The following is a 27,999-nucleotide window of genomic DNA, read 5'->3' on the forward strand; positions in this document are numbered from 1 at the left end:
GGAACCGGAAATGGGTCCTGCGCACTGACTCCTCCCTGAGCGAGTTTCCGGAAGACGCTTCACCGCGACAGGGCTTCCACCATAGTGATGCCGCGGGCCAGAGCGGAACTTAGCCAATAGCGGGCGGCTCCGGTTTTTCCCCCTGCCGGAAGTTCCGCTCGCGAGCGACGTAGGTAAGGCAGCTGGTGGGATCTGCGGCTGGAGAGAGGAGAGGCGAAATCAGCGGGTGCTCCTTCGCCTGACCAGGCAAGGCCGCAGAGCTTCCTCACACCGGGCCCGTCCATTTGCGCGCCCCTGTTTCCCCGGCCGGATCCGAGGCCCTCAGCCGTCCAGGTTCTTCCCCCTCGTCTGCTCCTGCTCTCCGGGCAGCAGCCTTTGAGGGGCCGAGCTGGGGGGTCTGTGGTAGAGCCAGCCCCACAAGCCCCGACACGAGCCCGCTTGGGAGGATTCTGGCTAATGAGGCCGGGAAATCTCTTTAGGGACGCTGTGAGCCCGCAGGCGCAACATCCCGGCCGGTTAGTGCGGGCAGAGCCCGCACTTTGGAACTCCCTGCCGATTGAAACTAAATCCTTTGAAGACAGAGGTCCTATGGCTAGGTCGGGATGGCATGGGGATGAGGGACCAACTCCCTTCTCTTGCGGGGGCCCAATTAGTGCCATTGCCTTCCCTTAAGAGTTTGGGTGTAATCCTTGACGCCTCCCTTTCCATGGAGGCGCAGCTTACAGCAATAGCCAAGGCGACATTTTTCCACCTTCGCCGCATCAAGCAGTTGGTCCCTTCCCTTTCTCGCCCTGACCTGGCCACAGTGATCCATGCAACGGTCATCTCCAGGCTTGACTACTGTAATTCGCTCAACGCGGGGCTGCCCTTGAAGCTGTCCCAGAAACTCCAGCAGGTGCAGAATGCTGCAGCGAGGCTCCTCACGGGGTCTCTGCCATGGGAGCATATTCACCCAGTGCTTTTCCAACTGCACTGGCTCCCGGTGGAGTACAGGGTCAGATTTAAGGTGCTGGTTTTGACCTTTAAAGCCCTTCACAGCCTAGGACCCTCGTACCGCCTCTCCCAGTATTCCCCACGGAGGACCTTAATGTCCATAAATAGCAACACCCTAGTGGTTCCGGGTCCTAAGGAAGTTAGATTAGCCTCAACCAGAGCCAGGGCCTTCTCAACACCGGCTCCGACCTGGTGGAATGCTCTGTTTCATGAGACCAGGGCCCTGCGGGATCTGATTTCTTTCCACAGGGCCTGTAAGACAGAGTTGTTCCATCTGGCCTTTGGCTTAGAATCAGTTTGGTTCCCTCCCCCTCTTTCTTTTTCCTTTCTCCTCCTATGAAGAGGCTGCATCTTAATGTTTTAATGTTGTATCTTAATCTTTTAAATTGTATTTTAATCAATTTGTTTTTATTATTGGTTGTTAGCCGCCCTGAGCCCAGTCTTAGCTGGGGAGGGTGGGGTATAAATAAAATTGTATTATTATTATTATTGATCAAGCAGGCGTCTTCGCTGTACTCTCTTCGGCGCCTGCTTAGAAACATTCCCTAACCCTGCCCAGATGGTTAGAAAGTTGCAGCAGAATCATATTGTAGACAGTAGCATCTAGTCCAGCCTCCTGTGCAGCTGTCCCAGACGGGGATCGAACCTGCAACCTTGGCGTTATCAGCTCCAGGCTCTAACCAACTGAGCTATCCATAGAGAGTTAGAAGGGACCATCATCTAGTCCAGGCACGTTCAACAGGTAGATTGTGATCTACTGGTAGATCACTGGACGTCTGTGGTAGATCACTGGCTTCCCCCAAAGAACCTCAACAACTTTGGCTCCCTAAAAAAGCTCAACAACTTTGACCTGAACTCCCCAAAAGGGGGTGGATCACTGCCAGTTTTTAACTCTGTGAGTAGATCGCTGTCTCTTGGGAGTTGGCCACCCCTGATTCTATTCCAACCCCCTGCAATGCAGGAATCTCAGCTAAAGCATCCATGACAGAGGGCTAACCAACCTCTGTTTAAAAACCTTCAAGGAAGGAGAGCCAGGCTAAAGTAGCTTTAATCTCTTGCTATTTCAACTTATGTAGGTTTTAAAGTAGTGTTGTAAATTTTTCTTAATTTTATTGTTTTGTCTTCCTGTAAACCGCTTTGAGGTGGTTGTTGTTTTGTTTTTGTTTTATAAGCAAGCGGTGTATAAATCTTACGAAATGAATAAATAATAAATACCGTAAATAGTCAAGAGCAGACAGAACTGAGCCAGACGGGCCAATGGTTGCTTGTTATAAAGCTGCTGCTTCATACATTCATGTCTCTGTGGGGATTTTTATTTTTGCCTCACAGGTCCATCTACAGCCATGGCGCAATACAAAGGAGCTGCCAGCGAGGCTGGCCGGGCACTCCAACTGATGAAGAAGAGGGAGAGGCAGCGGGAACATATGGAACAGATGAGGCAACGGATTGCTGAGGTGAAAGGAAGCAGAAGGTCCTAAGGGGCAAGATGAGGGGGGTGGTATTTGGTTGCTGAGAGAGGTATTACCATGAGGGTGTGGTGCAGAAGCATTGGAGGACTCTGAATGCAGGGAATGGGAAAGAAGGGAGCAGCATGGAATTGTCTGTCCTTTGTTGCCAGGTTGTCAGGAAGAGCCAGTGCAAACTACAGAAAGGTGTTTTCAAAATGATCATAGAATTTTGTAGAGTTGGAAGGGACCACGAGAGTCATCTAAAAAGTTGCAATGCTTTTCATATGTGATGCTTTTCAAATGCACCTTTAAGCCATTTTTCTGCAATCTGTAGTGTTCATACAGTATAAGAAACCAAACTGAGGCATTTAAAAATCAAGCAGATGTTCTAATAAATATTTAACAGTGTATTCAAATTATGGTTGCAGGTAATACAACCCCCTAGCCCATGGTGAAGCTGAGCATGCTGAGTAAAAATACTTTAAACCAACGTATCTATCTTTTGGCAATAGTTGTGGATAGTTTCCTCATGATTCCTTCCCCCCCCCCCACTACATTTCAATTGGCCCTTGGCATGGTTTTTTGTTTTTTCTTTAACCTCACTACTCTCTTCCATTATAGAGTTGAAGGTGTACAATGGGTTAGTTCAATCTCTGCCCTAAGCAACCTTAAATGTTTTTCCTTGCAAACCTCTCTAGGAAGATTTCACAACTTGTTGTTTTACCATAGGGATGGAGAACCTCTGTTCTTCCAAATGTTGACCTTCAGCTCCCATCAGCCTAACTAGGATAGCCAATGATCAGGGATGACAGGAGTCGTAGTCCAAAAGCAACTGGAGGGTCACAGGTTCCCCATCTCTCTATCACCAGATTTCTCTTAGAGGTTTTTATTCTTCTGGCTTGATGTATTCTGTATATTCTCGTCTCCTTTTCAGTCACTTGTCCATCCCACCTCTTGTAAGTTTTGGCTACCAGATTAAAAAATTCCTGTGTGGTTGTATCCCTTTTTGTGAATATTTGTTTTCCTGCATGACTATGGTTTGCAGTTTTCTTCTTTTATTACTGTCAGAAATTGCCCATCTTCCTCAACTTGTCTGTCACATAACGTATCTTTCCAAAATACTTTTCTAACTGTCTGAGTATAGTGAAGTATGTTCCCTCCACCCCACCTCTTTTAAAACTTGGACTTTGTTATCCTTTCTCTTTCCTTTTATTTGACTAATCACATCTTTCATGTTAGGATCATCACCATCACATTGTCTGTTAGTATTGCTCTGTCAAAGTGAACTAAGATTTAAATGAATTGAGATTCTGACCATTTTATTAACCTGCTGAAAGAGAAAATAATAATCTCAAATGCATGTAAGGTCCCTTGCATAGTTACCGTATTTTTCGCCCTATAGGACGCACTTTTTTCCCCTCCAAAAATGAAGGGGAAATCTGGGTGCGTCCTATGGGGCGAATGCAGGCTTTCGCTGAAGCTTGGAGAGCGAGAGGGGTCGGTGCGCACCGACCCCTCTCGCTCTCTAGGCTTCAGGAAGACATCCGCAGCCTAGGCAGCCCTGCGGGAGGCCCCGCAGGGCTGTCTAGGCTGTGGATAGCAGCCTGCTTCCCGGAGCGTCAGGTGCTCTGCTTTTAGGGCGCCCGGCGCTCCAGGAACACATCCACAGCGTGGGGAGCCCTGCGGGAGTTGTCCGCAGGGCTCCCCACGCTGCGGATAGCAGCCTGCCGCCCGGCGGGCGGGGCGCCCTGAAGCAGAGCGCCCCGCGCGCCGGACAGACATCCGCAGCGTGGGGAGCCCTGCAGGAGTTCCCCGCAGGGCTCCCCACGCTGCGGATAGCAGCCTGCCGTCTGGTGGGCGGGGCGCCCTGAAGCAGAGTGCCCCTCACGCCAGGCAGACATCGGCCAGCCCCACAAGCTCAAGGGACAGCAGGGAGGCGCAGCACCGCCATCCCGCTGTTCCTCAACTTAGTTCAGTTTCCCCGACCTGCTTTTGGGGGGGGGAATAAAGGAAAAATTTTTTCCTTTATTTCCCCCCCAAAAAACTAGGTGCGTCCTATGGGACGGAGCGTCCTATGGGACGAAAAATACGGTACGTAAATAGGTTCTGTCTCCAACAAATATGGTAATTGCAGCAAATTTAGAAAAATTATAGGTGCTTAGAAATGTGCCTCAAAACATGAAATATTTCCAGTTCTGAGTTAGTTCCTTATTATATTGAACAGGTGTGGGAAGCACTGGGGCCTCCAGATGTCAGTGAACTGCAATTCCCATCAGTATGGCAAATGGCGAAGGATGTTGGTAGTTGTAGTTCAGCAGCATTCGGAGGGCCAAACACCTGATCTTGAATATTGGTTTGCTGCTTTGCAACTTGAACACCAAGCACATGCCTTTGAAATCTCCCTATCCCCCGAGCAGTAGGGCATAACACAGCTGCTTCTACCTACTCCAGTCTTGGCATCTCCCTCCCTCTACCTGCTGTCACAAGCAAGAATCCTAAGTGTGTCGTACCTGAGGGGGGCAGTGGATGACAGGACCAGTGAGGGAGCAGACACAACTTCCTTTTCTTCTGCTTTATTAGGAGATTCAAAGTTTTGTATGAAGTGCCTGGGCTGCAACACTGCTTTTTTCTGTAGTGGTAAGCTCACCAAACAGAAAGGTGTTTCACTAGAAACAGGAGAGCTTAGATTGTGCAGTGTGTATTTAGTGCCAGAGAACAATTTAATTCTTTATTAGAGAATTCCTCATTCAACGACTCTGATGGATTTTGCGGGTCTCTAAGCAGACATTCACAGTGTTATCTTTTTCCTTCATCCAGATACATTCACAGGTATTGCCATTCCCTTCATCTTGGACCTGGGTGACCGTATACTTTTTCTGCAATGCATTGAGTTTATAGACTACTTTCCCCCTTTCCCTGTGTTTTTATAACAAGCTATACCCCCTGAATAATAATGACACTTCAGTCTTGAGAGCTTTCCCCAACAAGTCTTGCCAACAGTACCACTGCTTCTGACAATGTTTAGCTCACCTTGCTTGCTTCCCCTGGGTTCCCTCTTAGTATACAAAAATGCTGTGTGCTTGAAAATGAGCTCTCTTCTTGCCTTGGACCTTCCTGTGCTTCTGCAGGGCACTTGTTCCTTCCAAAAATGATTACAGATCCTTGGACTTTGTTCTCTGGGCTCACATCTCCCAACCATTTAGATCAGCCTTCCCAGTGTGGTACTTTTCAGATGTTTTGAATTACAGTTGCCGTCACTCTTGACCATTGGCCATGCTGGCTGGGACAGGTGGGAGCTGGAGTTCAAAACATCTGGGGGATACCAGAGGGTGGGTGTGCTGTAGATCACTTATTGGATTGACAAGGCAATGGCAATGTTGATAAAACAAATACGGTTTGGGGTGTTGGCCCTTTCTTGTGGAGCCCGACTTCTCAGCCTTGAAGACATGGAATTCCTCCTGGCAGCACTGCCTGTGAAGCAAAACATTTTGGTTGAGGACCTTTCCATCCCCAACTTGACTTCTTTCCTTGGTGAAAAGGATTTTCCTCTTTTTCTTTACTTCTTTCAATCAAAATCAGTAGAACATGTACATAATCCGTCCCAAGTCTTTGGATTAAGGTAGGCTATGAATCTAAAATAGTTGGGATACAGAGTGTGAGTGCTTATCTTAACCAAGGGCAGGATGAGATGAGAACACTAAGGGCATGTGAGGTTTTCCTATGGCTGCCCTGACCCCAAACAGCACATGGGTTGATGTCCCCTAATCTGTGTTCCTCCTCCTCTTGGGGTAGTTGTACATCTTTGTAGATTTAGTCTAAGAAGGTGGGCTGGAAGTAGTAACTGGAATATCGCTGAGTCTCTAGCTTCTTGCAGCAGCAAACTTGATCTCCTCTTTCCCATGGCAGGAGAACATCATGAAGTCAAACATTGACAAGAAATTCTCAGCTCACTATGATGCAGTGGAAGCTGAGCTGAAATCCAGCACTGTTGGTGAGTGTGGGAAGGGAGCCCACTGCTGGGGAATGAGGCTGCGGGGTCCTAGTCTCCATTCTTTGACTTGAATGGATGAATAGACTCTACTTCCCTGCACAGAGCTGGGTAATCATCACATGGGAGGCCTGATTCCCAGCACATTTTCTTCTGATAGGTCTGGTGACCCTCAACGACATGAAGGCCAAGCAAGAGGCTCTCGTAAAGGAGCGGGAGAAGCAGCTGGCAAAGAAGGAGCAGTCCAAAGAGCTGCAGCTGTGAGTTGTGGGTGTTCTGGGTAGACTGGGATGAGGAAATTTTTTCCTTTCCTTCATGAATGTTCCCCCTGTACTATAGGGTGGTGTATAAGATCTGGAGTACCGATATGGTTAAGACCATAGAGTTGGATGGGCCATGGAGTTCATCTGGCACAATGTACCTTCAGCATCCCTGGTGGGTGGCTATTCAGATGTAGGCTGTGCAGTGAGAGCACCCCGTTTTAAACTATAGAACACTAAGACATGCAGTCAGTCATGTTCAGGTGAGGCAGAACAAGGTGCTTCTTCATGCATTGCCTAATTTTGAAATCCACTAAGCCTTTGTGAGTTTAAAAAAGGGATAAATCTGTTGTCTGTTAATTAGCCTGTCCACTAACCAAATGGAAGAATGGAACTTCTATGTCCAGAGGCATTATATCTGCACAAAATTAAGAAAAAAACTGGAGCTAAACCAAGGAAGAATATTGCCTTCATGCCTTTCTCATGAGCTTCCCAAGGCAACCGCTGGCTACGGTTGGAAGCAAGGGTGCTGGGCTGTGTGGGTGCTTGATCTGATCCAGCAGGGCCTTGAGCAAGCCACTATTTTCTCTCAGCCTTGGTGCCTCCTCCTGCAGTACAGGCAGCACAATACTGGCCAAACTTACAAGGTTGTTGTGAAGATTACTGCAGTAATGCTTGTGAAACACTTTGAGCATTGTTAAGCACAGGTATTGCCTGAAGGCTTATGATGCTGTGATGGGATGGTGAGCTGCTTGTGCGTAAAATCCTGATCCCTCAGAGTTTGGCTAAGTTCCCAAACCTCTGTCTGTGATGGAGCTCCTTAAGCATGGCTCCATCAATCGCTCGTTGTATCGGACAGTGGGCGTTTACGGAACTTCTTCCAGCATAAAAGCTCCTTAACGGAAACGCGTCTTCTGGACTCTCGGCGTGACAGTTTCCGCCGAGGAGTGGGTGTCCCTACGGGAGGTCCTGAAACCTCTCCACTGTTCTCGCTTGAAGTATCTCTGAGCCCTCCCTCCGACTCACTTTCCCTTGTAACTCCACTTCTCCCCCTGCTGGTCCCCTCCTCCGCTGAGTGGTCTCTCTCCCCCTCCATGAGCCCTTTCACCTCCTTCGTCTCAGATGACAGTTCCCTGACATCCACCTCCCCTCTAGGGCCCCCTTCACCCCCTTCCCTCCCCTCCTCTGCGGGAGGCGAGGGAGCAAAACCCCTGAAGGAACCTCCCTCATCTTCCGAAGTTTCGAACACTTCCCTCCACCTTTTGCTGTTCCCGGTTTCCAAGTACTCCTCCTCCTCGGAGTCTGTACCCCCTTCCAACTCCGATTCCCTGAATCCCTCCAGTTCCTCCTCATCGTCGGTGGTGCCAAAGTACTCCCTCCGGAACCTCGCTACTGTCTGAGGTTTCCTGGGGAACCTTTGGTGGAACGTTTCGATCAAGACCTCGTCATGGACCTCCTCTGCCTTCACCCAGGTGTTTTCCGACTCCGGTTCCCCTTCCCACGCGACCAAATACTCCACCTGATTACCCTTCCACCTGGAGTCGATGATTTCCGCCACATAGTTGCGGCTTTCCCTTTCTTCTATGGCTGGCCCCCGTGTGGACACCCCTTCACCTTCCCCCCTGTATGGTGACAGTAATGACCTGTGGAATACTGGGTGCAGTTTCATGTGGTTCGGTAACCGGAGTCTGAAAGCCACTGGGTTGACCTGTTGGATGACCTCAAATGGTCCCAATCTTTTGGGTCTCAATTTCTTGCAACTCCCCTTGAACGGCAACCCTTGGGTTGATAGCCAGACCCGACTCCCCACCCTAATTGTTTCACCTTCCCTTCTGCTCTTGTCTGCCTGCCTCTTATATTCTTCTTTGGCCCTTTCTAAGTTGTGTTGGAGTTGACGATGGATCGCTTCCATTTCTTCTACAAAAAGTTCAGCGGCCGGAACACTCCATCTCTCTCCTCCTTCCCCTGGAAACGCCCTGGGGTGGCACCCATAATTAGCCAAAAAGGGGCTCATCCCTGTGGACACATTCTCTGCATTATTGTAAGCAAATTCCGCTAGTGCCAACTTTTCGACCCAATCGTTTTCTCTGTCATTGACATAACACCTCAGGTATTGTTGAAGGATACCGTTTGCCCTCTCCGCCTGCCCATTGGTCTCAGGGTGCCTGGCAGTCGAAAAGTTGACCTCTACGTGCAACAAGCTCATAAGCTTCCTCCAGAATCTGGACGTGAACTGTTTCCCTCTGTCGGAAACCAGCCTCAAGGGGGCGCCATGCAGCCTAAAAATATGTTCTACAAACAATTTTGCTGTCTCTTCCGCCGTGACTGCATGTGAGCAAGCTACAAAGTGACCCATCTTAGTTAACTGGTCTACTACGACTAGTATGGCGGTTTTCCCCTGGGATTTGGGCAGATCAGTCATAAAATCTATCGACACCGCCTCCCACGGTCGTTCTGGTGTGGGTAACGGTTCTAATAACCCCGCTGGTGCCCGCCTTTCTCCTTTGGCTCTCTGGCATTGGTCACACCTTCTTACATACTCCCGTACATCCTCCCTCACCTTGGGCCACCAAAACTCCCTGGTCACCAACCACATGGTCTTGTGTTGCCCAAAATGCCCCGCTGTGGGATTGTCGTGCAGCTGTTTGAGTACTCTCCCCCTCAATTCCCCTTCGGGTATATATAACGCCCCTTTGTAATACAATGCCCCGTTTCTTTCTTCAAAACCTCCGGGGTCTTCTCCCTCTCTCCTTAAACCTCTGAGCTTCTCCTGGGCGTACTCATCATTTACCGTTCCCTCTACCAGTTCTCTTTGCCCCACCCAGGCCGCACCACACACCCAGTGGTCCTCTGGGATAATATGTCTCTCTTCTGGCGCTCCCTCCCCCTCTAAATATTCAGGTTTGCGAGAGAGAGCGTCCGCTCTGATGTTTTCTGGACCTGGCACATAGCAGATTTCAAAATGGAATTTGGAGAACTCCTGGGCCCATCTCACTTGTCGTTGGTTGAGCACTCGTGCCGTTCTCCAATACTCCAAATTTTTGTGGTCCGTACACACTTGCACCTTATGCTGTGCGCCAATTAGTAAGTGTCTCCATCTCCGGAACGCTTCGTGAATGCCGAGTAGTTCTCGGTCATATACCGTGTAATTCCTCTCGGATTTGTTCAGCTTACGCGAAAAGAAGGCACACGGTCTCCATTCCGACTTATTGCTCCCTGGCTGAAGCAGCACCGCCCCCACCGCCCGGTCTGAGGCATCAGTTTCCACTCTCATGGGTTTTTGTAAATCCACATGCAGGAGCTGTTCTTCCGAAGCGAATGCCTTTTTCAATTCCTCAAAAGCGTGCTCCGCCTCCGCCATCCAAACGAATTTCTTCTTGCTGCTTAGACAGTCCGTGATGGGAGCCGTTAAGTGGGCAAAGTTCTTGTTGAATTTACGGTAAAAGTTCCCAAACCCTAAGAACCTTTGCACATCTTTTTTCGTTTTCGGTGTCTTCCATTCCAGCACCGCCTGTACCTTGCCTGGATCCATGGCTAATCCCTTGTCTGATAAGCGGTACCCCAGGAATTCCACCTCCTTGGCGTGGAACTGACACTTCTCCAATTTCACCCACAACTGGTTTGCTTGCAGCCGGCTCAGCACTTCCCTGACATCCTTTACATGCTGCTCCTCATTCTCTGAATATATCAGCACGTCATCGAGGAAGGCCACGCAATTCTTGTAGAGCAAAGGTCCCAGTACATGGTTCATGAGCGATTGAAAACAGGCGGAGCCTGCTTGTAATCCAAAGGGCATAACGAGATATTCGAAAGCCCCTAGGGGGGTGAACATCGTTGTCTTCCATTCATCCCCCTTCTTTATTCGTATCAGGTTGTACGCTCCTCTCAGGTCCAGTTTCGTGAATATCTTTCCCTTCCTCACCCTGGTCAAAATGTCATCAATCCTGGGCATGGGGAAAGTCACTGGTTCTGACACGGCATTTAGCCGCCGGTAGTCCACGATCAATCTCGGTTTATCCGTGTTTTTTTTGTCCACAAAAAACACTGGGCTGCCCCCCACCGCTCTGGACTCTCTGATGAAACCTCTCTTCAGGTTTTTGTCAATAAACTCCCTCAACTCCTGCATTTCCCTGTCTGACATGGCGTACAGCTTCCCCACGGGCAGCTGGGCCCCAGGGACCAGGTTAATTTGGCAGTCAAAGTCTCTATGCGGTGGTAGTTTATCTGCTTCCCTTTCGCTGAAGACCTTGCTCAGGTCAGCGTATTGTTTGGGCACCTTCCCTTTGTCAGCCACTTCCATCCCTGCTAGGGAGGCTTTTGCCCCTTCTGGCACCTTTCCCTCTTTGCAGTGTTCCAGGCAATGTGCTGACCCAAAGGAGACCACTCTCTGATGCCAGCCCACTAGCGGGTCATGCAACGCTAGCCAGCTCATTCCCAAAATGACTGGCGCCCCTCCCAGGGTGGCTACATTGAACGCTATCCTTTCAGTATGCCTTGCCACCCTCATAACCATTGGGACGGTCTGTAGGCTAACTTCTCCCCCCAACAGCTCCCTCCCATCGATCGTGGTGACCTGCAGGGGGTTGCTTAAAGGGAGTGTCTGTATCTGGTGTTCAGCTGCAAACTCCTTGCTCATAAAATTACAGGAGCTGCCTGAGTCCAACAGCGCCTTGGTCTTTAGTGGGTATCCGTTTGCCAGCTCTAGCAGCACCTCTATTACTAGAGCTGGTCTTGGAGGTTCCGGAGTGGGCACTTTTACTGCTCCTTGGCCTGTCTGCAGTGCCCTGACAGTGGCAGACAGGCGTTGGCTTTTACTGGCTCCTGGACTTCCTCCTCCTTCCCCCCAACAGCTCCCGCCATCCCTTGCCATTCCTTTCTTTGCGGGCAGACTCTGGCAAAGTGACCTGGCTGCTGGCAGAGGTAACATTTCTTGGCGCTCTTTCCCTCCTTCTTCCTCCCTTCACTGGGATTTGAAACTGCGCGCGCGCGCGCTGTTCCAACTTCCATCGGCTCTCCGGGCGGGAAACTGGGTTCTGGAATCTCTGGAATGCGGAAATCCCTCCAACGCTCTCCTTTCCCCTCCCGCTTCTCCAAGGCTCTTGCCTCCTGGCGCGCTCCAATGGTCAGCGCTGATTTGGTCAGCTGGTCCATAGACTCCGCCCTGGGCGCCCGGGAAAGTTCGTCTTTCACCGCCGAAGAAAGCCCCTCTTCAAAGAGCATTTGAATGGGTTCCGCCGATAGGTCCCACCCCAATTTATGTATCAACATTGTAAACTCAGTCCAGTACTCACGAACCGATCGGCTCCCCTGTTTGCAAGCCATCAATTGTCTGCGCACCAGTCCCTGTTCAATCTCGCTGGAAAACATCAAATCCATGGCGCGAAAAAACTTCCTCGCGTCCTTCAGCATGTCACTATTCCCTGCCATCAGGGGCCGGACCCAGTCTCTCGCCCCCCCTTCGAGATGGCCAATCACAAACGCCACTCGCGATGCCTCATCGGGAAAGTCGTTAAACTGCAGTTCAAGAGCATACTGCATCTCTGTCCTAAAGGCTTGGTAGTTCCTGGGGTCCCCCCCAAACTTCTGCACCATTCCTGGCATCTTTCTTGCTAGTGTAGCGCCTTTTGCCTTTTCTGCATCCTGTGCCCTCCTTTCTTCTAGCCTCGCCGTTTGCATTGCTAGCTGGAGTTCCAAAACTCTGTACCTTTCTTCCAGAGTTGGACCTTCTCCAGCTCCTGCTGCTCCTTCGGCTCCGGCTGGGTTGCTCATGATGCCTCTCTGCACAAGCTGCTTTCAGGGACTGTCCGATTGCTGTGATGGGATGGTGAGCTGTTGTGCGTAAAATCCTGATCCCTCAGAGTTTGGCTAAGTTCCCAAACCTCTGTCTGTGATGGAGCTCCTTAAGCATGGCTCCATCAATCGCTCGTTGTATCGGACAGTGGGCGTTTACGGAACTTCTTCCAGCATAAAAGCTCCTTAACGGAAACGCGTCTTCTGGACTCTCGGCGTGACAGTTTCCGCCGAGGAGTGGGTGTCCCTACGGGAGGTCCTGAAACCTCTCCACTGTTCTCGCTTGAAGTATCTCTGAGCCCTCCCTCCGACTCACTTTCCCTTGTAACTCCACTTCTCCCCCTGCTGGTCCCCTCCTCCGCTGAGTGGTCTCTCTCCCCCTCCATGAGCCCTTTCACCTCCTTCGTCTCAGATGACAGTTCCCTGACAGATGCAGCCACTCACTGGGTCTGGGTCTGATCTGGATGGGAGGCTGCCTGACAACCCCATGAAAGTTGCTTTAAGTTCCAAGATAAAAGAAAGGCAGAATATAAATAATCCTAAATAAATAAGGACATGTTGTTACTCACTTCCCTCTAGTGTAGCAGCTTTGTGACTCTTAAGTTCCCTTCCTGCCCATCTCCCTAATCTGAGAAGTATGACCAGTCTGGGGATACTCTAACATCAACCCCTCTTTCCCCTTCAGGTCACTTGCTGCTTTTCAACTCTCTGCTTTCCTCCACCATCTTTGGAATGCTTTGTTTCCCTCTCCCCGTGAGGGGACATGCCCTGTGAAGCTGATGTTGGCTTGTTCCTCATAGGAAGCTGGAGCGCATGCGGGAGCGGGAACGCAAGCAGGAGCAGAAGCGCAAGATCTCAAGCTTGTCCTTCACCCTGGATGAGGAGGAGGAAGATGATGGCATCGAGGAGGAAGAGGAAGAGGCAGAGCTGGAGCGGGAAGGTGAGGACTGGAAGGCTGGGGGCTCCCAGGTGGAGAGGGAAGCCCAGGTGGGCCTGGATAGTGGTGATGCTGGAAGCAAGGTGGGGCTGTGAAGGGATGGCTGTGAAGTTTCAAGGGTAGCTCCTCACTCTTGTCTGATTGCACCACCTCCCTCAGAGCTGGCCCCCAAAAAGAAGAAACTGGGGAAGAACCCAGATGTGGACACCAGCTTCCTGCCTGACCGTGACCGTGAGGTACGCTGCTTATCTGCCTTCTGTGGCGCCCACCCAGCTCCATCCTCAAGTGCCCTGGAGGGGTCCCCAATGCTCCTTGCCAGCTGTATCTTGTAAGGCACTTTGCTCCCATCTTTCCCTCTGTGGATTGTTCCTTTCTGCGCTAAGGCAGGAGCAAGGATCCTGTGGCCTCTCCTGAAGTTACTGGACTGACTCCAGCTCCCATCATCCCTGACCCACTGGCCATGTTGGCTGGAGGCTGATGGGAGTTGGAGTCCAAAAACATCGGGAAGGTGCTGGGTTTCCCCAGCCCCACCAAGGCATCACCTTGACAGCTTTTGCCCTCTCCTCCTCCGGTTTCCAGGAGGAAGAAAATCGCCTGCGAGAAGAACTTCGCCAGGAGTGGGAAGCCAAACAGGAGAAAATAAAGAGTGAGTGACGGAATGTGGTGTCAGTGGCCTGGCCTTGACCACTGGTTATCAGAGCCTGTCATGTGGTCATAGCAGGGGAGGGGTATTGTTTACAGGAAGATGCTGGAGGTTTTCATATTTCTTCTGATGAGAGAGGTTTTTATTCTGCTCTTCTCTTGACTCCTCTGCGATTTTCCTCTCCCACCAGGTGAAGAAATAGAAATCACCTTCAGCTACTGGGATGGCTCTGGGCACCGCCGGACTGTCAAGGTGAGCTTTGCTCCATGAGACATTAGGCTCAGTTCTTAGCTTTGGAAAAGGAGTTGGTGGCTTAGCGTGTGGGGTGGTAGGAGCCCAGATGGTTGGCTTTTTCCATTCAGTGCACCAGCGGTGGTGAACCTTTTTGTCCTGCATGCCAAATCTGACTAGGGCTGGGGGCACCTGCCTGTCAGCTAACACCCCAAATGGGAACAGGACACACAACAAATACAGGATTAAACCCTGTCCTCCTGCCCATCAGCTGCTGTCAACAGTGATGTCAGCTGATGGGTGGGTGAGCACGGTTTGGGGAAATTGCCCTTGGGGGCCACATTGAACCCCCTGGCAGGCAAAGGCTGGCACACAGGCTGGAGGATCCTAACCCCTGCAGAGCACAAACCCCCAGTATATGACCACCTATGGACTGATAACGTTGCTCTTAGCTCTCTACCCCATGAATTAATAGCTACTTGCACCAAAATATCCACAGCTTTAGTTTACTAATCTACCAATTAAGGCCTGAAGCCATTAATCTTGTATGTAAAATACCGTATTTTTCACCCTATAGGACGCACTTTTTCCCCTCCAAAAATGAAGGGGAAATGTGGGTGAGTCCTATGGGGCGAATACAGGCTTTCGCTGAAGCCTGGAGAGCGAGAGGCTTTCGCTCTCCAGGCTTCAGGAAGCTCTGCGCAACCCTCCGGAGCCCGGCACCAAGCCGCGCTGGGCTCCGGACGGTCGCACAGAGCTGCCTGCCCTCCCGGGGTCCGCGCAGCTCTGCGCGACCCTCCGGAGTCTGGCGCCAAGCCGCACCGGCTTCCGGAGGGTTGCGCAGAGCTGCCTGCCCTCCCGGGGTCCGCGCAGCTCTGCGCGACCCTCCGGAGTCTGGCGCCAAGCCGCACCGGCTTCCGGAGGGTTGCGCAGAGCTGCCTGCCCTCCCGGGGTCCGTGCAGCTCTGTGCATCCCTCCGGAGCCCAGCGCTAAGCCGCGCCGGCCTCCGGAGGGTCGCGGAGAGCTGTCTGCCCTCCCAGGCTCCATGCAGCTCTGCGCATCGCTCCGGAGCCCGGCGCCAAGGCGCGCCGGCCTCCGGAGGGTCGCGCAGAGCTGCCTGCCCTCCTGGGCTCCACGCAGCTCTGCATGACCCTCCGGAGCCCGGCGCGCCTTGGCGCTGGGCTCCGGAGCGATGCGCAGAGATGCCTGCCCTCCCGGGCTCCGTGCAGCTCTGCGCATTCCTCCGGAGCCTGGCGCCAAGCCGCGCCAGTCTCCGGAGGGTCGCGCAGAGCTGCCTGCCCTCCCAGGGTCCGCACAGCTCTGCGTGACCCTCTGGAGCCCGGCACCAAGCCACGACGGGCTCCAGAGGGTTGTGCAGAGCTGCCTGCATTAGGAAGCCTCAGCGCGCCCAGGCTTCGCACAGCTGTCCGCAAGCCTGGGGAGACCGGCGCGGCTCCCTAGGCTTGCAGGTAGCAGGCTCTTCTGGGGGCTGGGGTCGGGGGAAGCTCGGGCTTCCCCCGCGCCAGCCCCGTGCCTGGGGGGGAAATAAATTCTTTTTCTTTATTTCCCCCCCCCCCCAAAAAAAAACTAGGTGCGTCCTATAGGGCGGTGCGTCCTATGGAGCGAAAAATTCGGTAATCCTCTCTCATTCATATTCACACACACACAGTGGAGTGACTGAGTGTGAGAGAGGGTGTGCATCAGTGTGCTGTAGTGTTTAGAGCTTCAGTGTATGTATTTGGTTAAAATCCCCACTCAGCCATGAAGCTTACTTGCTGAGTGACTTTGAACCAGTCCCTCTCTCAACCTAGCTGTACAGGATTGTGGTGAGGACAAAAGCATAGAGAAACTTGAGCTCCTTGAAGGAATAACAAGATGTAAATGTAATAAATACCCCCCCCCCACACACACATACTAGCCGTGTGTGTATCCTTTGAGGATTCTGCAGGTTATATTTTTGGGCTGGGGTATATAAATGAGGAAGATCCATTCCAGACTGACTTTCATTTCCCCGCAGTGCAGATGAAGAAGGGCAACACCATCCAGCAGTTCCTGCAAAAGGCCCTGGAGATCTTGCGTAAGGACTTCAGTGAACTCCGGTAAAGGACTTGGCAGAGTTGAGGTAGCTCACCCAGGGTGGCGGGAATGGTACGGCCAAAGCGTAAGAGAAAGATCATAGAGTCCAAGTCATCGTGGTCTAGTAGGGAGTGTAAGATCTGGCCGTGGTAGATGTGAGTTAAAAGTCCCTACCTCTTGGCCATAGATCTTCATCTGTAAAATGAGGATGATTCATTAATATGCAAAGTCACAGTAGGAGCTGACAGCACAGACTTTGTAATGCAGCCATCATACTACATGTACACAAACACAAGGCAAGCAGAGTGCAGGAGAAAAGTGGATGTTTTTCTGGAGCATGTTTCAGTCAGAGTTACTGGCTGCTGAGGGTATGAGGCTTATTGGGCAGAGGAAGATGTTGGGTTTAGACTTTGAGTATGTCTCTCCTTCGCTCCCCTTGCAGGTCAGCTGGTGTGGAGCAACTTATGTACATCAAGGAGGATCTGATCATCCCACATGTGAGTGGATGGCCCTGGGCCAGCCTGTTCTGCTTTTCAGCACCCTGCCCCCTTTATGCATGGGGCGAAGGCATCCAAATTGTACCTAATTCATCCTTGTCCTAGTGATCTAAAAGCCAGAAGATCTGAACTTCCTTACTTAGACTTTCCAGAGCATTAGAGGGGTGTGTGAAGCAGGATTCTCCCTCCCTCCCGTCCCCAACAAAAGTTCAAACAAAACTAGGAGAAAACACTTGACTTGTTGTGCACAGGGACTGCCAGTGCTTGCTTTTAGGGAAGTCCACTTCCTGCTTTGAGAAATATTTAAAGAGACCCCAACTTCATCTCCCCCAATAGTCCCATAGGATCTTCCTTTGACTCAATCAGCATGTGAAGCGGGATGGTTAAGCCAGATTCAATTAAGTCCCCCCTGGAAAGAAGTGGAATAGCTCTAGGTCTGTCTGAGTGGGGTGGCACCCCATTCTTCTTCAAACACTGAAACAAACCCCAGTTAACACTTTCTTTTTGTGGGGAACACTGCCCTTTGTTTCCGTCCCAGTTCTGCCACAAATAAAGTAAGTAAGTCCATTGGCTGCGTTCCTCTGTGTGGGCTGGGAATATTTTTGAGACATCCCTTCCTGAACCCATTTCTTCCTGCCTGTCTAGCACCACAGCTTCTATGACTTCATCGTCACCAAGGCCCGGGGGAAAAGCGGTGAGTTTTTTCTGCCCTTCCTCCATTCTGAGTCTACCTGGGGAAGTAATGCGGGGGGCGGGTTCTGTTCTAGTTACTGTGGCACAGACACAGTGGTGTTCAGAGTCAGATTGGGCTGCAGTTGCATGTTGGCAGAGAGAAGGTTGCTTGGGCTAAGAGAAAAGGCAAAGGGGCATAAACAGAGAAGCAATGGGCAAATCACAATGAGACTGTCCCCTGTGACATGGCGACAATCAAAGGGGTAGCAACTGAAGCATTGGTGGAAAGGGAGAGGCTGAAAAGGGGATGCAGACTTTCCTGTGGGTTATAAAAGTACTTGGCTGAGGTTGAAGGTTCAAGAGAGGGGTTTGGGCTGTGGGGGTAGGAGTGATAAGCTCCAGGATGAGCCGTTTCTCTCTCCCTTGGGATGCTCCCCAATCCAGGGCCGCTCTTCAATTTTGATGTACACGATGATGTTCGGCTTCTGAGTGATGCAACGGTGGAAAAAGATGAGGTGAGGAGGAGGAGGAGGAGGGAACCTGGCCCAGCGCTGCCAAGTCCATGGTCTTTACAGGCCTCCCAACTGAGAAATCCTTCCACCTGACATAAGAGCCAGCATGGTTGTCTCTTGCCGCAGGCACTCATCTTCCTGCACAGCAGCCCACCCCACCCCTCCTTCCTTTCCCCAGCCCAGCCCCCTCCAGATGCTGATGGTCTTCCAGCTCCCAGCATCCTCCCATGCCTGCTGGGGCTGATGGGAGCTATTTATTTCATAGCATTTATGCACTGCTTGGTTGCAAAAAAACAGTCAAAGCAGTTTACAAAAGATAAAACAGTAAAATCAGAAGAAATTCACTGCCATACTTTAAAACAAACAAAATGTAAAATACTAAGACAGATTTAATTTACCCCAGCTTCCTAAACATCACAGTTGGCTTGCCTAAACAGGGATGTTTTTAGCAAGCGCCGAAAAGAACACAGTGAAGGCGCCTGCTTAGTCTCAATAGGCAGGGAGTTCCAAAGTGTAGCCACTGCCATGCTGAATGATCAAGTTCTGTATTAGGTGGCACCTATAGTAGTGCCAGGGACGTGGGTGGCGCTGTGGGTTAAACCACAAAGCCTAGGACTTGCCGATCAGAAGGTTGGCGGTTTGAATCCCCGCGACAGGGTGAGCTCCCGTTGCTCAGTCCCTGCTCCTGCCAACCTAGCAGTCCAAAAGCACATCAAAGTGCAAGTAGATAAATAGGTACCGCTCTGGCGGGAAGGTAAACAGCGTTTCCATGCGCTGCTCTGGTTCGCCAGAAGCGGCTTAGTCATGCTGGCCACATGACCCGGAAGCTGTACGCCGGCTCCCTCGGCCAATAAAGTGAGATGAGCGCCACAACCCCAGAGTCGGCCACAACTGGACCTAATGGTCAGGTGTCCCTTTCCCTCTATAGTAGTACCAATTCTGCTGATTGATGTAGTCTGGTGGGCTCATGCGAGGACAGGCTATCTTGTAGGTAAACTGGTCCAAAGCTAAGGGAAATCCTGCTGCTCCTTCTGGATCAAGTGCAAGGGAAGCACCGCATAGAGTACATTTCACTCCAGAAAACATGGACAACACTTGACTGGGGAATGGCTGATGCAAAGAACCCCTTCCCACCAACTCTGCTGTCTGCATTGGGGAAGGAGGGGACGTGCTCAAACAATCCTTGTCTTCAGATAAAGCTTCCACCCCCATTCTGAGCTGGTTGGGCTTTTCTGACCATAGTTTCCCCCACCCCAATTCCCCTCTTGTCCGCCCTCTCCAGTCCCACGCCGGCAAAGTGGTGCTTCGCAGTTGGTATGAAAAGAACAAGCATATTTTCCCTGCAAGCCGGTGGGAGCCCTACGACCCCGAGAAGAAGTGGGACAAGTACACGGTAGGGAGTGGGGGGAGCTGGGGGAAAGGGTGTGATAAGGATGGGGGAGCTCTGAAGGAAGGAGCGTTCAGCAGGGGAGAGGCGTCTCAAATACTGGGAGTGTCAAATGACTTGCCTTGCGAATTTATGGCAGTATGAGTATATCCCTGTGAAATTATATTGGGCTTTTTTCAGAGTACTCTAAATGCTATGTCTGTGATGTCTTGCCCTGTAAGGTAGGCCAAGATCGATCAGTATCCCTATTACTAATGGATCATTGAGAGATAATGGCTTGCATAAACCTTTGCAGCAAGTTTATATAGCTGAGGTCAGATTTGAACTGGGACTGTTCTAGCTCATGACTCCATTCCCTTAACAATCACAGTACTCAACAGTCTGTCTTCACAAATTCTCCCTTGCTGGAACTCTCTTGCCAAGGAATTACTGATGGTGCTCTCTATCTTCTGCTTCATCTTCTCTGTCTAACTGAACCTGTGAGGTTTTGCTTGATGATGATGGTGACAACCACAACAATAACAACTTTTATTATTTCTATTCTGCCTAACTGACTGGGTTGCCCCAGCCACTCTGGAAGGCTCTAAAAAGTCACCTGTTTGACATCTTTTGGGAGGGCGAGAAGGCTCTCTGCCTGGTTCTTTGTAACCCCACTTCTCGCAGTGAGGGAACTACCAGAAAGCCCACAGAGGTGAACGTCAGTGTCCAGGCTGGACAATGGAGGTGGAGGCACTCTTTCAGATATATTGGGTTGAAGCTGTTTAGGGTCAGCACCAACACCTTGAATTGTGCTTGGAAATGTACGGGAAGTCAGTGTAGATCCTTTAGGACCAGTCTTCTATGGTCACAGCAGCCACTCCCAGTCATCAGTTTAGCTGCCACATTCTCGATTAGTTGTAGTTTTCTGAGCAATTGCTTTGTGGTTGTAGACGTTTTAAACTCACCATTCCTTGAGGCATTTTGGCAGCAGTCTTTTATAGCTGTGACATGGTTTTTGTTGGGCCTGGGCTGTTTATTGTGTTTTAATAATCGTAAGTCACCTCAAGTTTTGAAGAAGCAGGAGGGGAGAATGTTTCAGTGCCTTTAGAGCAGAGATGGGAACCTGTGGACCTTAAGAAGTTGTTGTTGAAACTCCCATAAGCCCCAGTCAGTAAATGGTCAGGGATAATGGGAATTGGGAGTCCACCAACATCTGAAGGGCCCACAGGTTCACCAGCTGCAATGTGTGTAATGCGTAGCTTGGCCTAGTGTCCTCCATTCGAATTGCTCACTCCTTCATTCCAGAATCTTGAGCACCCTGTGCTGCAGTTATTTAGCACATCTGCAAAGCGATCAGGTTTGATCACCCCATTGTGCGAACCGCCCTGAGATTGTCGGATGAAGGGCAGTATGTAAATTTAATTAACAAACAAGCAAATAATTTTAAAGGAGAATATAGCATGGCAAGTACTAAGATAACATCAAGAAGGGATGATAAACAACATTAATTTGCCTGTACCCAAAGAATAGAGGAGACTGCGAGCTGATTGGTGCTCTTTAACATCCTCTTTTTAGTGTGTGGATGTCATATTTGCATTAAAGATTCTTAAAATTCAAGCTCCTCCTCTTGCAGATTCATCCAATTGATGACTCGTACACAATCTGTTTCCTGCCATGTTGCTTTCCCAGCAGCTAGCAGAAATGATGATTCTTAACCCACAAGGCCATGGCCTTGTCCTTTGCATCATCAAATTTCCTCACTCGTGGTTTATCACTGTGGTCTGTGAGGTCATTAGCATTATTCCGTTGTAAATGAACGAGGCACTGCTGTTCTGTAGTCACCCTAAGCGCAAAGAGATGCCACTGTGGTACCTGACCTAGCTATGGAGTGGTGCCCCAGTTCATGTGGTTTTTACAAGCGGTGCCCAGTGCTTCCTGGCAAAACTTCTGCAGCATGGTACTGGAACAACTCCCACCCTCTTCTTCCTTCCCACAGATCCGCTGAGGGACAGATGAAGCTGCTGATCCTCTCTTGGTGTGATACGTGGCTGCCTTCCTGAAGCTGCTGCAGCATCTCTCCTTTATCCCACTCCAGCCCTCCAACCTCTGCAGCTGCACCTTCACCCCTAACTGTATCAGCCTTTGGTGAAATAAACTTTTCCTCACCTAAACATGAAGTGTTGTGTTGTACCACTTGTGGCCAAGGGCTGCCAAATCTGCCGGATCAAAACTTCATTTGAGCCATGGGATAGTGCTGGAATCTGCTTTCAGACTCTGGGTGGGTTCTAATGCAGGCCTGGTCAGTTGATTTCTCATTTTCTCTAACAAGTGGTTCATGCTACTGACGGCCAAGATGCAAAATAAGTAACAAAAGATGCTAGCCTGAAAATATATTGCCTCACCCTCATCAGAGTTGTATTGATCTGTTTTTAATTCAACAAGGGAGAAAAAGATTAAATATAGATTAAAGATTAATAATAATAATAATAATTAAAGAGGAAAGAATGAAGAAAACTACAATAATAATATACAAAAAATACTAATAACAGTTAAAGAGACATATTGACATATAAAAGGAAGGTGTGGGGGCAGAACAAACTCCTTTCTAATTTATAATAGTTTCCATTCCTAGTTACCTGCAAACAGTTCTTGTTCACCCCAGACAACCATGCAAGCACCAGTGTTCAAGCCTTACTGAAGCTGTATCTACTTTATATATTCAAACTCTGTTAAAGGCACAAGGGGTCATTTACTTGCTTCACTTTGAACCCACTTTTTGACTCTGCACTCCCCACCCGCCACCCAACGTGGCTGCCAGCACTACAAAATCACACTTAAAACCCACATGCAAATCTTATAACTGGATTTCTGTAAGGCTTTCCTTTCAAGAGGGTGGAATGTGTTCCATAATTCTCACATAACTGCAATTCTAGGGCGCAAGACAAACTTACAACAAAAAGTATTGGTGTAATAAACACAACACATGTAACGCCCATCTTTACAAGTTGGAGGGTGATTGTGAATATCAAGCTACACCTTGACTAAGTATAGCTATCTTCCCTCATTTCTGTTCTTTTTGACCTGGAATCCTAACAGTCACTAAAGAATTGCCATTAGTGTTTCCTCACTTTTCCTGGTTGCCATGTTGCTTCCAGGCAATGACAACTTCCAAAATAAGTTATTTATATTTATGCTGCACCCAGAGAGTAGTTGGTGGTGATTATGAAGCATCTTCACACTGATTGGCTGAGCTGCAGCAATGTCACAGAGAGGAGAAGCAGACAGTAGGGTCTCTGTCATGGACAAAATGCAGGAAAGGGGAAAAGCGACTGAGAAGGGGGGAGAGAGAGGATGGGCATAGAGAGCTTCATATGGGCAGGAGGTGCAGAGCTAAAGAATTATGGCTCTTGGGATAACACTCGCCAGCTTGGCCAATGATCTGGAGTGATCAGACTTGTAGTCCACCTACAACTCAGGCCACAAGTTAGCAAGCTGTAGTAAAGGATTCTATATGGACATGAACAGGAACTCTCTCATCTGTTTGCTGTGTTAATTCCGTGGCTGCTGTTTCTCTGTCTTTGGGCTGCTTGGCTTACATAATGCATAATGGCTTGACGAGAGTCTGACTCTGAAGATTTAACCAGTGCATTCTGAGTCTGGATAACTAGTTTACCCAAATCATAGTTCACAGTAAAAGAGTTGGATTCACAGGTGTTGCCTTCTTCCTCATAAAGAGCTGGGGATAGAGTTCATGGCCCTCCAGTGTCAGGTATTTTATTCCCAACTTAAGATGGTAGAAAGTCGCTTAAAACAACGTGACTGGTGAAAGTATTGGATTACTAAAACGTGCTGCAATGGGACACTTTCTCCCATGGGCACCAGGGGGTGCTGTAATCCCATTAGAGGCACAGCTCAACCCATTTTCAAGGATTTTATATACAGGAGGGAAATGGGGACCTTGTATAGTGAGGTATGTGTGCTTTTCACTAAGGCAGTACCACTGCTGCACACAACATCCAAAGGGAGAAAAATTCCCATATGGAAATATAATAATGCCTCCTCTGAAAGAGAAGGTAGGTAGCTTGGAGGTAATTCTGGATCCTTTGTTGTTGCTTTTGAGGCTGTGGCACCGAGTGCCTTCCATCTATTTCAGTTGATGGCCCTGTTGCATCCCTATCTGGACGGGGATAGACTGCCATCTATGCTCCAGTAACTAGGTTAGATTACTGTACTTCAACACATTATGCATAGGGCTGTCTCTGAAGATGGTTCAGAAACTTCAGCTAGTGCAAAGTTCGGCAGTCAGGTTGCTCACCAAGACAAGATGGTTTGAGAATATTACACCGATCCTGGTGCGACTGCATTGGCTGCCAAATAGTTTCTGGGCCCAATTCAAAGTGCTGATTTTGACCTATAAGCCTTAAGTGGCTCAGGACTGCAATGCCTCAAGGCATCCCCATATGAACCAACTCTGTGTTCATCATCTGAGGCCCATCTTCATGTGTCCCCCCCATGAGAGGTCTGGAGGGTGGCAACTTGAGAATGGGGCCTTTTCTGCAGTGGCTCCCTGTTTGTGAAATGCTCTCTCCACAGAGGTTTGCCTGGTGCCTTCATTAGATACCTTTAGACGCCAAGCGAAATAGTACCTCTTCAGCCAGGCCTTTGGTTGATTAGCATTCTCTGGCTTTTAAAATGTATTGGAGAGGGTTATTGGTTTGTTTTTGTTTCATTATGTATTGTGTATTCTCATTTTGTACTTCTATGTTGTGAACCGCCCTGGGATCTTTGGATGAAGGGCAGTACAGTACAGTGGAACCTCGGGTTACAGATGCTTCAGATTACAGACTCCACTAACTCAGAAATAGTACCTTGGGTTAAGAACTTTGCTTCAGGATGAGAACAGAAAACGCGCACCAGCAGCGCAGCGTCAGCGGGAGGCCCCATTAGCTAAAGTGGTGCTTCAGGTTAAGAACAGTTTCAGGTTAAGAATGGACCTCCAGAACGAATTAAGTACATAACCAGAGGTACCACTGTATCCAAATTTTAGTGATGATGATTATGATGTCTTGGTCTACACCAGACTCCTTTTATTTTAAAACAATCAAAGACATCACAAAAACACAACCGAGGGACTTCCAAATCTGGGGCAATTTCAGCAACATCTCTTCTTATATTTTGCTGGAGGTTGTGCACCCTCCCCCCAAGCTGGGTTTGAACTGTGTCTTATGGGGTTTTGTGTGCAGTGCAATGTGCAGGCTATGCATGCTTAACACAGAGATTGTGCGTAAATACCTTTGGCACACAGGTAAGTTCTCACTCGCCCATAGAAACACCTGTGAACACCCCATACACATGCCATGATGACCTCCATATTTTCTGCCGGCACTCTTGCAAATACAGAACCCTTACTCCCCCCCCCCAATATTTGTGGGTGCACACAATTGTGTAGAGACACATCTTGTATTTAAACTATGTTCTAGCACTGATATACATTCACATTAATGTGGCATGAACTATGAGAAGGCAACATGCGGTAAGCCTCAGTAGGTCAAAATCCCCTGAACTGGAAATGTCCTCAGCATGCTTCATCACCAGTAAATCCACTAAGTTAAATAGGGTTTCCGTCTGGGAACACATGGGTGGAAATGAAACATCATATAGGCTTCCGGGTCAGCGCAAACAACGAATGGCGGAGTTCCTCCGATCGGAGGAACGGGCTCCGTGGAAATTGGGTCTTCCCGCCGCGGCGAAGGCGGGGGCCCGCTAGAAATCCCAAGCGGAGAAGCCTGGGAACGTGGGGTTCGGCAGAGCACCAAGAGCGCCTCCCCTACTCACGAGGAAACCCCTTTTCGGGGCTCCGGAGTGAAGTGGGGTGAGCAGCGCGGTGCTGCGAACCGATCGCTATTTCCATGGAGGGAAGCCGCGCAGCCATCGCCGGAGAGTGCTGACTTTTTCCTGATGAGATTTGGACTCTAAATCAAGTACCCGTGAGTAAAAACGGAGAATTGGATCAAGAAAATTTATGAATTAGGCACAAGCGGGAAGGTTTAAACAGGAAGTCTGCCTCCCGCTTTTTGTATATAGACTGAAGCAAAGACCTTGCAAACTACCAGCCTGGAAAACTGCTTTAAAGTTGGAAATTTCCTGCATCTACAACTAATAAAACCCCCAAGAAGCTAACAATAGACAAAGAAGTGTGCAAGCACAAACAAGGACAAGAAAATGTGCAGAGGGGGCCAAGAAGAGACTTAAGGGCCTCGGACATAAGAACACCAGATTGATGGACTCGATGTAATGGACAGAAAGGACTGACATGACCCGATACCAAGAAGAAGGGACGTTGGATAAAAACTAGAGATATCAAGGGAAATTATTTTGTTTTTTTTTTTTTTTTTTTTTTTTTTTTTTCCACACCAAATATGTTTATTAAAAGAAAATGTGCATTGAAATCCATATATTGGGGAAAATAGCATACAAAAATGCACACTGCTTGCAAAAATATGTATATACACAAAACTGCATGTAAAAACATATATATAAGAAGAAAAACACATTAAAGTGCTGATAAAATTTTGTTAGTGCTTTTAAAAATAATCACAAACTGATGCAAAATGTGGTGAACTGAATTTAAGGTTAGACAAATGAGAAACTGGCAGATTTGTCCATCCCTGTTATTAGGTGAATTCAATTTTCCAACCTGGTTCCCAGATTTGTTTGAGGACATCATACCCAGGCAACATGTCCACTTAGTCCATTTCCCCCCAGTTCTGCTACACTACCACTGAATGCTCTTGCTTAATACCTAACACGCTCACTAACCAGAGAAGAAATGGCAATCCCAACAGTCTGCTCCATCACTCCACAGTGCAGAGTGTTACCATAACATCGTTGGCCAAACCAATGAGATGCAATGTGGGTAAATTCTTCTTTTTCCCTCTGACCATTGCCATTAGTTATAGTTTTGTTTTTTTTTTTTTTTATAATATATTTATTAAAGTTTTCAAATAAAACATATATCAAATAAGCACTTATCGTTGTCCATTTAACATCTTTCAATTGTTACATGGGACTCCCCCACACCTCCCGCATACACTTACATCATTATTAAATTATTTTCAAGCAAATTATCATTTAACTCATCTTAATTAATAATCTTAATTTGGTTTGACATATAATTCGACTTTAAATCTATTTTAATGGTAGACAATTGTCTGCACTGGCATCCTATTCAGCACTCAGCCAGATTACAATATTTTTGTAAATAAGTCTTAAATTTCCTCCAGTCTTCTTCCATCCTTTCTTCTCCCTGGTCTCGAATTCTGCCGGTCATCTCGGCTAGTTGCATATAGTCCATCAGTTGCATCTGCCATTCTTCCACAGTGGGTAGCTCCTGAGTTTTCCAATTCTTGGCAATTAATATTCTTGCTGCTGTTGTTGCGTACAAAAAGAATGTTCTGTCCTCTTTTAACACACTCTGGCCGACAATACCCAGGAGAAAGGCCTCTGCTTTCTTAGTAAAGGTGTATTTAAACACCTTTTTTAATTCGTTATATATTTTCTCCCAAAAGGCCTTCACTCTAGGGCAGGTCCACCAGAGGTGAAAAAATGTTCCTTCATTTTCCTTACACTTCCAACATTTGCTATCAGACGAATGGTATATTTTAGCCAGTTTGACAGGGGTCATGTACCATCTATACATCATTTTCATCACATTTTCCTTCAACGCATTACATGCAGTGAAGTTCAGCCCAGAGGTCCACAACCTTTCCCAATCTTCAAACATAATATTATACCCAATATCCTGCGCCCATTTTATCATTGTTGATTTTACCATTTCGTCATGTGTGTTCCATTTCAGCAGCAAGTTATACATTCTTGAAAGTACCTTAGTCTTAGGTTCTAACAGTTCAGTTTCTAACTTTGACTTTTCCACTTGGAATCCTAACTTTTTGTCGTTTTTAAACACTTCTTTAATCTGAGCATAGTGTAACCAGTCTCGCACTTTGTCTCTCATCTTTTCTAAACTCTGCAATTTCCAGTTATCACCATCCTTTTCTATTATCTCCCAATATTTTGGCCAATTGGCCTCCATATTGGCTCTTTTCCGAGCCTTAGCCTCCAGGGGTGACAGCCACCTCGGAGTTTTATTCTCCAGTAAGTCTTTATATTTTGTCCAGACATTAAAAACTGATTTTCTGACAATATGGTTCTTGAAGGCCTTATTTATCTTAGCTTTATCATACCATAAATATGCATGCCATCCAAACGCATTATTAAAACCTTCCAAATCCAAGACATCCGTATCTTCAAGAAGTAACCAATCTTTTAACCAGCAGAAAGCTGCAGCTTCATAATACAACTTTAAGTCTGGCAGGGCAAAGCCCCCTCTTTCTTTCGCATCTGTTAATATTTTAAATTTGATTCTGGGCTTTTTGCCCTGCCAGACAAATTTAGAGATATCTTTCTGCCACTTCCGGAAACACTCTGTCTTGTCTACAATCTGCAGTGTCTGAAACAAAAATAACATTTTTGGCAATACATTCATCTTGATGGCAGCTATTCGGCCTAGCAATGAAAGTTTTAATC

General features: G+C 48.6%; 1 protein-coding gene across 3 annotated transcripts; it reads left to right on the plus strand.

The window, feature by feature from the left end:
- Positions 1-50: 50 nt before the first annotated feature.
- On the plus strand, positions 51-21,584 carry FAM50A (family with sequence similarity 50 member A). 3 transcript variants are annotated; one of them, XM_083592525.1, is made up of 14 exons: positions 51-173; positions 2,323-2,447; positions 6,348-6,432; positions 6,590-6,689; positions 13,280-13,419; positions 13,576-13,652; positions 13,996-14,062; positions 14,250-14,311; positions 16,313-16,389; positions 16,809-16,863; positions 17,509-17,557; positions 17,980-18,050; positions 19,330-19,440; positions 21,410-21,584. In XM_083592525.1, exons 2-14 carry the CDS (start codon positions 2,337-2,339, stop codon positions 21,416-21,418), a joined length of 1,014 nt encoding a protein of 337 aa, XP_083448651.1. In that variant the 5' UTR covers positions 51-173; positions 2,323-2,336; the 3' UTR covers positions 21,419-21,584. The 3 variants fall into 3 exon arrangements, with proteins under 3 accessions (XP_083448651.1, XP_083448650.1, XP_083448652.1); XM_083592524.1 differs by having other exon boundaries at positions 127-246; XM_083592526.1 differs by having other exon boundaries at positions 161-246; positions 2,323-3,825; positions 4,545-6,432.
- Positions 21,585-27,999: the final 6,415 nt, after the last annotated feature.

This window comes from Podarcis filfolensis (assembly GCF_964270895.1).
Source record: "Podarcis filfolensis genome assembly, chromosome: 17".
Taxonomy (NCBI): Eukaryota; Metazoa; Chordata; class Lepidosauria; order Squamata; family Lacertidae; genus Podarcis; species Podarcis filfolensis.

Bases quoted from the DNA above. Each gene is read 5' to 3' on its own strand.
- FAM50A (XM_083592525.1), top strand. From the start codon at position 2,337: ATGGCGCAATACAAAGGAGCTGCCAGCGAGGCTGGCCGGGCACTCCAA. The intron at 13,653-13,995 runs GTACGCTGCTTA...TCCGGTTTCCAG, and splicing joins TGCCTGACCGTGACCGTGAG to GAGGAAGAAAATCGCCTGCG. The intron at 18,051-19,329 runs GTGAGGAGGAGG...CGCCCTCTCCAG, and splicing joins CAACGGTGGAAAAAGATGAG to TCCCACGCCGGCAAAGTGGT.